General features: G+C 41.7%; 2 protein-coding genes across 2 annotated transcripts; one reads left to right on the forward strand and one right to left on the reverse strand.

Annotated features, from left to right (window-relative positions):
- Positions 1-165: 165 nt before the first annotated feature.
- On the reverse strand, positions 166-1978 carry EAE97_009964 (uncharacterized protein; the record flags this gene model as incomplete). Its single annotated transcript, XM_038880479.1, has 2 exons — positions 1303-1978; positions 166-1254 (listed from the first exon to the last, which is right to left on the reverse strand). Exons 1-2 carry the CDS (start codon positions 1756-1758, stop codon positions 166-168), a joined length of 1545 nt encoding a protein of 514 aa, XP_038728525.1. The 5' UTR covers positions 1759-1978.
- A 645-nt stretch (positions 1979-2623) lies between these two features.
- On the forward strand, positions 2624-3811 carry EAE97_009965 (uncharacterized protein; the record flags this gene model as incomplete). The annotated part of the gene is made up of 1 exon (XM_038880480.1): positions 2624-3811. The coding sequence occupies one exon, from the start codon at positions 2624-2626 to the stop codon at positions 3809-3811; it is 1188 nt and encodes a 395-aa protein (XP_038728526.1).
- Positions 3812-13029: the final 9218 nt, after the last annotated feature.

Below are 13029 nucleotides of genomic sequence, written 5' to 3' on the forward strand. Positions count from 1 at the left end.
ACGAGTAATTTATTGTACTCTCTCACATTCCTGCTCAAATTTTGAATGATCGAGTCTGCTCCCAAATGAGGAATACGTGGTTGATAGTTTTCTCACGTAATACAATGTTTTATGTGAATCTTACCAAGGAATATCCCCTTTCCGGTACCTTCCCTGGTGATTCCCTCAACTGTTGCATAGCGACACAATATCTGTCGGCACAAATTGCTTCAAAATTCCCAATAAAGTTCGCAATGGAACCCAATCCAAATCTCCATGGCTTGACTGCATAGGTTGTCCACTATACAATACTCTTGCAAAATGTCCATCAATAGCCGGGCTGCTAGAGTTCTGAAGCTTCCAAATCTCCACAGCAATGTTGCTCCCCATTCCAGGCCATCTTAGAGCATTTATACCCAAAGCGCCTGCTACTGGACCAATATCTCCATCATGAACAAATGTATGACTGTACTTTCCTCCTTGAATCGTCCCGTTTGCAACACTTTCTAGTCTTGACACTATCTCTCCAATAAATAGTCCCTCTACGACTTGTATGTACTTCTGAGCATACGGATTTGCCCTCCAGTAGTAATTCCACTCCCAGTCTCCAGCTCTGAAAACCTCATCTGCCATTTCCCGAGTTACGCAGTTTGACGCATTAGTCGGAGAGCAAGGAAGCGAATAACCATTACAGAGTCGAGCTTGGAAATTGTCTGCGAAATGATCCATTGTCCCTTGCCATGCACTAGAGTCTGCGTTGAACATATTTCCAAGTGTAGTACGTATGGTTGATGTAGCCGTCAGGTGAGCTTGCCATTCAGTAGTTGACTTAATTCTAGCTAGCGTTGAAGCAATGGCGGAGCAAGAGTACCCTGCGTTAACGGTGTCGAGTGAGCTAGCTTGTTGATGGAGAGAAATTGATCCTTGATACTTGGGCCAGATTCCACGTAGTACCCCTCCAGCACTCTGCTGTGTCAAAGGCGATTCCGAGGAGCGAAAGTAACTTTGCTCCAACGATGGATTTGTGGGGAAAAGACTCAATTTACCGGTGGCACCATACACTCCTGAAAGGTCTCGACCGTGCTGGTAGCCATCCAATAGGCCACCGATTGTAAGTTGTGGATATTGGCAAGTTCCCGAGATATAGTTGCCCAAGAAAGGATTGTGTGCATCTGTATATGTGCTAGCATACACTGGAATGGGCTGTTCCAAGGTGGTATCATGAGGTCCAGCATACAAATATGGTGAAATATCTGAGCAATTGAAAGGCACGGTCTAAAACAAGTTAGCAAGTTCACCGGTGTCGACGCGAGATAAATTGACCTCTCCACTGGGTAAGACATTGTACATAGTCCTCCTCTGATGTCTTTGTAAATACTCCAGATAGACGAGCTCTGTCTTGACACTTCCATTGGCTACAGGTGAAGGAAGTAGATACTCTTGTACTCTTGGATGGGGCATCGAGCAATAATCGTATGTGCCATATGTTATGTTTGATGTCGTAGACTTTCCAGGAGCCGAATAACTGCCACCATATGATCCAAGTGAAGTATTTGTGATGTATGAAGTTTCATTGAGGCCTATTGGATAAAAGCTTTCCGAAGCAGATAGAGCAATCGTGCCCTGTGATCCCGCCAGCATTGTGAAGAGGGTAAATTTACCGGCGAACATGATGCCAAATTTTGCTGACAGTATCAAGAACCCTGAGGAAAGGCCAATTGTATAGAAAAACAGCCTCCACTTCCACTTGGTTATTGGGTTGTGGGAGTGAACCTCCATTTAAACATATATATGCGGTGACAGCACAAAGATGAAAACCTGAAAAATGGTTAAAGTTTCATTGCAAACTCAGACCGAATGGTCTTCCTTTCCATTAGAACACCAATCAAAATGGGTGTTTCGACACATGTGTTTCTCACAGAACCCCACGTGGGAGTCAGCAAGGAAAGGGCGACTTCTTTCGAACAAAAATGCTTCTTTCCCGGCAACACTCATAAGATTCATATGAGGTGATACTTTCAGTGATATATTATCATATTTTTAATTTGTACAAAATACTTCGTATCAAGATATAGACTACACTACCTGGTCAACCTTACCATTCCTCGTAAGAGTTAGTGTGAGCACTGCGAATCCGTACTCCGCAGTGATCCGTCGGGATCCCGCTTTGTTCGCATCAAAAGTCTCAATGAACAATATTGGAATCGTTTTGATGGGTGTGAAAGGAGTATATAATCATCAATGCTAACAATGTAAGATTACACATCAATCCAGTAAAGTCGCATCACAAGAACTGAGCCCGGCAAACTAGGTATTTTTCCGACCCTCTATTCCGACGATCGCTTTGCTAGACTCCACCAAGATCTCACATTCAGGTCAAAAGGAAACTGCCATCCTATCGAATCTCCAAGCACATATTTAAAGGGGAGCACTGGAAAATCAAGCACATTTGGAGCCGGTGTCATAAAGCAAATATCTTATCCTAATTGATTGTACAACTGTAGCATATATTGGCCCTACACATAACGCAATCTCAGCCCATCTTCTATCAATTTCTGGATCAAACCTCAATTCTGAAGCTTAATCACTACGCGTCGACAAATTTTTCCGTCATAACACCGCCAAGTGTACAATTATAATCGCCATGCTCATTCCTATTACCAGCTTCTTAATCGCTTTGGCAGTGTCATATGGAGCCCATGCTTCCCCAATATCACGTCAAGCCAGCGAGTCAGACGTTTCACTGCAAGAATTTGCCCTCCAGAAGCTCCTCACAAATGCGTCTCCGATATTTGGGACCTATGCAGACAATCAATTGAATACTTCGACGTGGATGAGCCGATACGCTGATACCACAAACCTGGTACACATGAATATTCCTGGGACTCATGATACCGCAACTTGGAACTATTCTCTCGCCACTCAGTCCGCGCTATCTGGTGTCACATCTCTAGGAAATCAAGTCCCTAATCCACCAGAGTATTATCGCTGCCAGAATAATTCTATTGCAGATATGCTCAATGCGGGAATACGAGCGTTTGACTTGAGATTTGCCCTGGACGTTACCAACACCTCGATTGTATTTTGGCATAGTCAAGCTCTTCTATCGCAGACTGCAACTTTGGATGATGTAATTTTTGGTTATTTTCATTGGCTTGATAATCATCCCTCTGAAGTAGTCTTGCTTAGCCTTCAATATGAAGGTAGCACTACGGAATATGGAAGAAATGATGAAGAAGCACAACTCAAGTTATTCAATGTTCTCACGTCACCAGCAGCAACAAAGTATTTTTTGCAGACGAGAAATGAATTGGGAACTCTTGGTGACGCACGAGGCAAAATCATTCTTCTTCGCCGCTTCGATCTTGATCAATTGTCAGACGCTTACGAAAATGCTTTGCCTGGCCTTCACTTCTCCCCCGCTCTTTGGACCGATAATTCCCCTGACATTAAAATCAACTATAATACTGCGAAAAATTATACAGCATATATCGAGGATAATTATGAGCCTCAAACACCAGCTCAGTCAAATGCAACGGTCAATATTCAATCGAAGTACGACGTCACAATGATACATCTGTTGAAGGCCGCGGATGAATCTCTGGCACCTGATAGTTTATGGTGGACTTGGGCCAGTGGAGGAAAGATCTCAGATGGTGTGTTTCCTGAGACATTGGCTATTGGAAACGGAACAGAATATACGCCAGCTGGTGGTGTAAATCAAAACCTGTTGACATTTCTAAAAGGGATGCATGGAAAGAGGGTGGGGATTGTCATGTTTGACTTTTTCGAGACGCCGGGAAATTTGGTCGAGACTTTACTAAGTTTGTAAACATGGTGTTTGTTTTCTGGATTATATCATAATACTAATACCTAATCAATCGCATTATTGAACCTTCTCCTGGGAATGATTGTACAGAACTGAGTTATGTCAAGTCGATCATTTATATATTTTGAATGAAGCCCAATTGTATTATGACTCGTTTCTTCAATCTTGTATTGTATCTGATCAATACTTAGCCTTCTCCAAGCCTCCCGCAACGTTCTCCTCCATACCCGCAATCACTATCAATCAGCACGCCTAATATTTTGACAAAGGAGGGGATAGATTTACCCCGCACTTCGCTTCAAAGCCCCGAACGCCCCTGAATTACAGGCTCCTGTGATGGCTGTTTTACTGATCTAGATATGAGTTTGAAAGAGTGTATAATACCTTTGCAAAAATGATTTGCATAAAAATGTAAACATAGTACCGTGCGCTATCATTGATAGAATTGCTGTTATGAGAACGCTTTTTTATTCCTTTCTTTGAGTCTAGATAATGTATGGATGCCGGCTTGCGGCTTACGGTGCAAGACTTCTGATTCCCATACAGCAAGTTGAGAATTAATCTGGCTTTTCTCGATTCTTACGAAGTGATATATATGGTGACCGCATTGAGGTGAAATTTCAAGTATTAGGTTTGTGGAATTCAACGCATGTTTTTGACCCAAGGGAAATGAGCACGTATCAATCATAAAAACACAGTGGACTGTTAATTACGTTAAGATTAGGTTGGGTAGTGCTCTCTGAGAACTTGATCTTCAAATCGCATTATTAGTGTGTCCAACCTCAGATCTACGCGCTGCTCAAATAAGATTCCACAATTCCTGATCTAGCTGTCAGTATCACCTCCCTTCCACCGTTATTGACAAAAGCCTCACCATTGCCATCACTGCTACCCCATTTCGAAAGCCCCTTCCCGTCTCCGCGTATTAGCTCGATATTCGGAGTCTACACTATCACAACCAAACTCCACTTGCTGAATAAAGTTCTCACCTACAAAGCATACACTTCTATCGTCTCCAAGCGTGTGGGCAAGATAGAGTCCGAAGGAAGAGTAGTGATTTTCTAGAGCCGCTTTCTTAGCTTACAAATGGGTCTAGAAAATCCTTGGCTGTAGGAGTCTGGAAAAGCTTCTTCTGGGATATTTTGAATTTCAAATTCAATGTTCAAACGGAAGCCATAAAATATACTTCATCACTTCCTCCTAAAACCTATTCGTACTAGCAGTCTCACCCTCTTTCCTCTTTCTTCTTGTATTAACACATGGTTCACATAAGTCCCACAGTTTAAATCATATATACAGATGTCTGAGCTGGCACATACGTGGACTCCCCTCCACAAAACTAAGTTGAGCCAAAGAGATTTCTTTCTCTTATGTCTTCCAGATCGAATTCGAGATATAACTCACTTGAACTTACATTTCTGTGGATGTTTTCGTCAATAGCTGTAGCCTAGACAGTTAAGTAAATGGCTTCCAAGCTTTTTGTCATCAATAGTGAACTTGCGGATTTTTAGACTGCTCTTCGTACCGCTGTGGTTCCGAGGCTTTACAACGAGAAGCAGTGTCATGAATGAGACTAAGCATCAGTGAGACCATTCACTTCAATTATAATCCTGGAAGCTATCAGTGATATTGCGATGAAGACGTAATTCAAGATGAGGATGAGCTTCTTGATCTGTTCTTCACATCATCGATTGATTGGTGCCAAATCCGATACCACAGTCAAGTAGTCACCAAGCCAGCATTAGTATTACATCGTTAAAATATTCGTTACCTGCGTGTCCAAGAAAAACGAGTTTCGTAGAAGCTACAAAGAAAGGAATAGCAAGAGATAAGATTCAAATTTAGCATAGTTTGCACGAATGTTCATATTTCTTGTTCTTTAGCGAATATCACGTGCACAGGATACAATGATATGGGTGTCTTAAGGCAAGTACTAGAATTGGGACTCGGAGAGCAAAATTTTAGAGTGAAAGAGATTGAAAATTGCTTCGGTGAAATTGATATTTGATTGCCGTCATAAACAACCTATGCCTATGAATCATCTCAACCACCACTAGATGTAGCCCACAACCATCTTTCATGCCATAGACCGCGAGAAACCATAAGAAAGGAGGAGGTCAGACTGTTGAGAATTAAATACCTAAGCTTATACAGACTATACACAGGAGCCTCTGCCATTATCCATACGCCATGTCTTACGCAGATATTGATGTCTATATTTACCTTTTCTAAGTACTGCTGCTGAAAATGCATACTAATTACTGGCTCATAACAAGTAGGATAATAATGGGAATGGAGGGTATATTTATGTCGGAACATCGATCATGTGATCAAAGAGGGCACTGTATTAGCTAGCGTCGCGCTAGCGCTTCCCTATATTAAGTACTAGCTTCCCATAGATAATAATGATCAAGAACGAATACAACCACATAGAACTAAGTACTTACATTTATCAACCAAGTTGATACCAACAATTTATTATCCGTCAAGAAAAAGCCGATGGCATCTAGAAGGTTGGGATATAGAGACAAAAAGAGCAGTCATAAGGACAAAAGGCATTTCAACAGTGCATTTGAATATGCGAGAACGAGGGATATCCAGAAAGACGCATCAAGGGCTCATTAAGAATTTTTAAAGTGCCTGGCTTCATGCAAAGTAAGATGTTCATGACATGGAAATTATATAGCTCGAAAACGAGTGAGTTGAGTATAGAGGGAATTATTGCATAGCGAAGTCCGACGGCTGGCAATACCCAGCCATCGTCACGGAGCAAATTTATTGGCAGCAATGATTGAAATTGAAGAGAATAAGTATCACGGCATCAAACTTGGTGAGAATTGAAGATCCACGTTTGAGATTATCAAGTAGTATTAGTATTAGTGATCAAATCTTTGTAAACCGATCACTCTACGAGTCCTCATTATTCAAAGTAAGGTTGGTCTGAAAATTGTAAAATCGGAGTTATAGAGTGGCATAGCAATTATTTTCGAATAACATTTCAGGTTGAGAGTGTAGAGCACAAATAAAAATTAGAGAAATATCGAAATCAAATGAAATTGTAGTTCCTCACCGAATGAATCAGAATAGCATGACAGGGGAGATGGAGAATAAAAGTCACCTAGAATTGGGGAATCCAAAAATGGATGTATTTCATACAGTCAACCTAGACCCTGAACACTCATTCACATGTTTCCTATCTTTGAAACAGCCTCACTGTAATTTTCGACAAGTATCGGAAATGAGACTCCAACAGTCAGGGATACAAGAAATTACAAGTGAAATTTTCATTTATTCCCTGGAGTTCGGCTCATCGCAAATTGCACCGTCAACCACAGGATTACTGGGTCGGTAGACATTACAACAAAGGCAGGAAATCATAGCCACATGCTTCCTCGCGAGGTGCCCTAATTTCTCACCCGCGCCCTAGAAAATAATCGGATGCTTTAGGAACGGGACGGCCCAAGATGTCCGATTTGCGGACACTATGGCACCGTAAAGGTTTAGCCACGAACAAAGATTTCCGCGACTGCCGCCATGTCAAAGTGAAAATCAAGTCCATTCTAGACCCGTTATCCAAATCGACATAAAAACATGACGATCGAACCAAGGAAGAAACTTCCAACTAACAAATCATTCTAGTGATCGGGCCTTTTCGATTATCCGTATCCGGGGTACATAGCCAGATGCGGAGGAAATCTGGGGACCCCAAGCAAAAAGCATAAGCGCCAACTATTTTGGAGACTGCTGAACTCAATACATGGCCAATGAAGAGATCAGACAAGGTTCGGAACAGTACCGAGAGGTCATTGAGTGCCGAAGCTTGTACTCATGTAGACCAAGGGAAGCCAAAAGACGCAGTTGTGTCTGGTGTAGTACAAGTGAACAAAGTTTGTGGGGTAAAGGTATGATTGTATCAGTATTGCCAATGATTTATCAAGATCTTTAGACCTAGAGATGTGCAGAGAGGAGGCGGGATTCGGTGGTATTGTGGAGATGAAGGATGAATTACTATTCCGCTACCACATCTCCAGATTTCATTGCACAAGAAAAGTTTACTTTCAAGCCATTATCAAAACTAATGATGTGGTCTCCTGATAAGATGTCAAAAGGAATGTATAGAATAATCAATCATTTTGGTAATCTAGTATTGGTCTGCAGAACAAAACTCTTTGTTGGCAAACTCAGGAACAGCGGCGCATGACTATTCAGGAAAAACTGGTATATTGGTTGAGACGCGAAACAAACGAATTGAATGACAGGGAAGAAGTTATTCCGACCGTCTTGTAAGCTTTCTATCACATGCTACTATATGCAATCGAAAAAGGAGATCATGATGGTATTCACGTGAGATGAGAATGACTATTGGTATACTGGCTTACTGGTATCCAAATTCCATCAAAGATTGGAAACGGATTGATTGCAAGCTCCAGCGAGAGGAGAAGAGTCCGATTGAAAAGATTGTCAAATAATGATGATGTTGAGATTCAGGGTGATGAGGCTCTGTACTCTGGAAGCTCGGAACGAAAGTTCTTCTCCGCATTATGGAATGTTCTCTCGAGAGTCTGCATACTTCTCTTTCGCGAAAAGCATGAGTTTCGGTCCTTTTCTTCCATCCGTTCGGGCTATGGTAACGAGATGCACGTACGTACGAGTTGCATCCATTCATTGCGTACGGTACTGGAAGATGTGTGCTATTTTCCGTGAATTAAATATCTGGATAATCATGTGATTTGATGATACCTTTGTAGATTTGCAGGAGGGTCTGAACATGCACAGAAATACATGGTGTCTCATCTACTATACTGGTGACACAATCCAGAAGCGGAAGGCTTTCATCGTCGCATTGATCGCCTTCAAAGTTTTAATTCTCATATTAACAGAAAACTTTTCCAATTTCTCCAACTCAAAACTCTACATAGTTTTGTGTCATTTGTGTCATTTGTCGCTCAAATGTTTATTAGAATGGAATGGTGAAAATGTCATCGAGTTTTCTTGGTGTCTTCTGTTGCAGAACTAGATGCAGGCGGTGCAGACTGTGCAGTTGATAGGCGGTCTCGAGCGGGTTTTAGGGATCTTTCAATTTTTTGATATATTCCGGTGAGTAAGGAAAAGGAAATATAAAATGATGATCTTTCTTTAAATTGTGCCTGATTCGTGCGATGCATGTGATGTGTGATGTTCCCGAGCATGACACTTTTACTAGTTGATCGTAGGGCTTTATCATGCGCTCGAGGATTCGATGCATTTTGCCCTGCAAAAGTGTATTGGCTAGATGGATGGCAAGGCAAGAATTGTCGTACATAGCAGGAGGAGCATTACTGAAAATAGTATCATTTCTCTAACCCTTTGCTTGCTCGTGTTTCTGTACGATGTGAAAAAGTAGCATCATGAGTTCCACAGATTTCATTGAGTACCGTGAAGAAAAATGCGTGAGTGGCTTGTTGCTTGCTTGGCCATGGTCGGCATCTGTGTAAGGTTTCAATATAATAAGCAACCTCGGTACATGTCATACGATGAGACAAAGTCCCCAGATACAGATGATTGACTTGGTTAATGGAGAAATTCCGAAGGACCCAGAGTTGTATCTTTGTGCAGTATCTTTGTGCAGTATGTCCGATTGAGGGATCCTAAACCTACGCTGCCTCGCTGTTCCTATTGCTTTGACATTCCGATAAAACGGGAGAATGTTACCTTGATGACAACTTCACGACTCCCAAATGGCAATGCAAGTAAGTGGCTAGAATAGATCAGCAGTCTTCATAAATCATAAATGAAGCACAGAGTACCTAGAAAACGCGAAGAAATCTTGGCACGCATTGGTTAGATTTCGAATGGGAGATCGGTTATGTCGCCTGAATTGGCCATAAGAGGTAAAAAAAAAGGGTGTATTAGTAAGGATTTATCCATGCATTTTCTCATAATCTATAATACCCCGATTGGGAGTCACCTCCGTACAAGTGACGATGGGTTTGACAACTTAGAAAGAATCCTCGGAGCAATATCTACATCGGGAGACCGAGGGGTTAGTAGATCTCGGGGTGGACAAGAGGGAACGAGAGTAAAGTTACTTAAGTAGGCAAAGTGCTGGCTGGGTTAGATGGATGATGGATGAAGGGAACATGGAGGGATCAGATTACTTGATCGTTTGACAAAACATGAGTATTGTGTAGGGTATCTGGGAGAGAGACTGGGAAAGAGCCTGATGAGAACTTTGTCCAGAGCAGGAATAAATAGAATAATGGATAAAATAATCAATAGCATGATGAAATCTATGGAATTCATATGCTGTAGAAAGAAGAGTAATATTGAAGCTGGTACGGGAAATTATACTCTCTTATGCTGTGATACTTGTCAGCTTTCTCCTTGGTTCTCTTCAGCAAGACCTGGTGGTCGTTTTACTCCGTAGAGAACGAAATCCACGGTTGAACAAATCAATTTTGTGGCGTCGGTAAATTCGTAAGGATTACTTTCAACTCGACGAGGTTTGGAGTCTTTTGATAGGTCTGCGATCAATGAAGAATCGACGGCGTAAGAAACTAGCAGATTTCTTGATCATGGCGATACCCGTAGCGGCGCCCGTGGTAGGTGTAGGCTCGTAGAATATTATAATAAGTATGCTCGATAGGTACCTAGTAGTCTCTCACAGAGCCAGAAGACGAAAACTCGATGGTGATTGGCTTGAAAGACTTCAATGTTTGTGTGTGAGGGAGGTGTGGAAGGTGTGGGAGCGAGAACAAGGGGATTGTAGATGAAGGGGTAGATGGTGATGGTGATGGTGATGGTGATGGCCTTAGGATGTTGTGTCGATTTGATATTGATACCCTTTGAACTCCTATTTCGACATAGGAAAGTTCTACCAAATTCGTGTGACAATATTCTCGTCCTCGAAGGGAGAGACTAAATTCAAATAGTAATTCCTATTCACAATTTTGGCAACTTCAAAGTGTTGCCTGTACTCTCTTTTCTCCAGCTCCTTTCGGCCGAATGAATATTTGATAATATTTGATATGCATTTTGAGTTCCAATCCATTTCATCCAATGGTTTCTACATCAGGTTATACAACAGATATAAAGTTTGAACTTTATTGCCCATATGTAGTTACCTAGACTATGATACTTCATATATTCCAATCATATATTCCAATGAAATATGAGATATGAAATCTTATTATTATTCATCTGAGATATTCATTGTTGCTCTTGGCTTCCCATTTCATCATCTTTCTCTCTGATTCTTTGCCATCGACGTCCACAATTACTCTTCCTTGGATTTATCCATCCAGAACACTGGGCAATCTCAAAGCGGATCTGGAGTAGAACTTAGAACATCGACTCTTGATTCTTCTCCTTCTTTCGTGAACAAGAGTCAGGTGGATTGCCCCCGTTGAATGTCAGGTAGAACCTCTGATATCCCATTGGAATATTGAAATAAGTGTCTTTAAGCTGACACAGCCTATTTGTTACGTTACTTGTGGAGGAGTTTTACTCACCACCCAGGTAGGTAAAGAGATACCCGTGGACTTCAACCCTGTTGGCACCTTGTTTGTTCCTGGTTGGTGAAAGTGTATAGTCATCCCCTACTTATTAGTTTTTATGCTCGACCCAAAAGAGTTTAAGGAAGGGAAAGCTGTGACTTGAATGGAATTTCTGGCCTGTTGACCAAGAAGGCAAAACGCATCAAGGAAAAAAAGGGCGGGAAGAAAGAAAGAGAGGGCAGCATAATTAAGGAAAATCTTGAACCAAATTGATGGGATATTACCGGTATATCTATCTCGTTTTCACACACCTACATATTACATGGACAGCAAGCAGCAAGCAGCAAGGAAGGGATTTACCATACGATCGTTCCTTTAATTGGTCTCCGGAGAGTTTTTAATTGCATCAGCTTGCTTGCACCTATCAAAAAAAGCGAACCTATCAATCGCAATTGAACTGTCGATATTTCTCTCGAATCCTTTTCTTACCTCACCTCACTCACCTCACCCAGCTACTCGCTCGCTCACTCAAACCATCATCCATCCACCCATCCACACGACATAATAATCTGTTTATACCACACGATACCATACTATACCATCCCATCCCATCTCATCTCATCCATCACTCATTTCTAGCTTCCACGTTTCTCTTGCACTCCCATCTTCACCCATCCACTCACCACCTTCTTCTCCAGTCTCCACGGATACACTCGGTTCCATCAAAAGGCATATCATCACTTCAACCCTCACTTCACCCCTCATCGTACAACAGATCCCATATCCACCCATCGACACACTTACATCTACACCTCTCTTTCGATTTCCACACTTTTCAACCACCTCAATATCTACACGACACAGATATCCTCTGAATAGCCACGGAATTCTGCGAATACCGTAACCTCACTCTCACCTCTTCTTACCTCTTTCCTCACACTCTCTCCACTTTACTACATCCACTCTTTCCATACCACACCTACCTAGTCTCTAGTCAATCCACATTAAACCACTTCAACCACTTAACTGTCATTTATCGACTCTCGCGGATCCACTTTAATATCAACAAACACGCCTAAGCTTCACCATTGTTTTTCTTCTCCCCTTCACTTCTCTCCAAACAATCCTCGATTCTATATTAAGCCTTGGAAAAGATTGGTTCCTTTTTTCCTTCTTATTACTATTATCACCTTTTCTATTACTCCCTCTTTCACTCTTCGCTCTTCGCTCTTCCAACCCTTCAACATTCACCATCATAATTCAAAAAGAAAGAAAAAAAGAGTGAATTAAATCAAAATCATATAATTCAAGCCACCAGCCTCACATAATTTCCATCCAATTATAACGACCTCACGATCCTTCAACCCCCCGCATCTCCATGAAATGAGCATCCCGTCTCCGCCATACAGGATTATACGGACCGAATAAAGTACTCCAGAAATCCAATATTTTGATTCTATCGTCTTTTCTATCCTACGAGCCTACCAAGCTATCCAAAACAGCACCGACACCAAATACACTTTTGCAACAAACTCCACATACCCCAGACGACACAAGACAACAATTAGAACACAGATTCATTTTATTTAGCACGACGTCGAGATCGATCACACGAAGTATACCAAAATTATTGGTACAGATAGTACAATAAGGCTGGCTTTTATGTTCCAGTGCTAGGCAGTGCTAGGTAATATCGACCCAAAAGCGAACATTCCGGGGCTTTGGTGTACAGGTTTGAATTTGATC

This window comes from Botrytis byssoidea (genome assembly GCF_014898295.1).
Source record: "Botrytis byssoidea strain MUCL 94 chromosome Unknown BBYS_025, whole genome shotgun sequence".
NCBI classification, from domain to species: domain Eukaryota; kingdom Fungi; phylum Ascomycota; class Leotiomycetes; order Helotiales; family Sclerotiniaceae; genus Botrytis; species Botrytis byssoidea.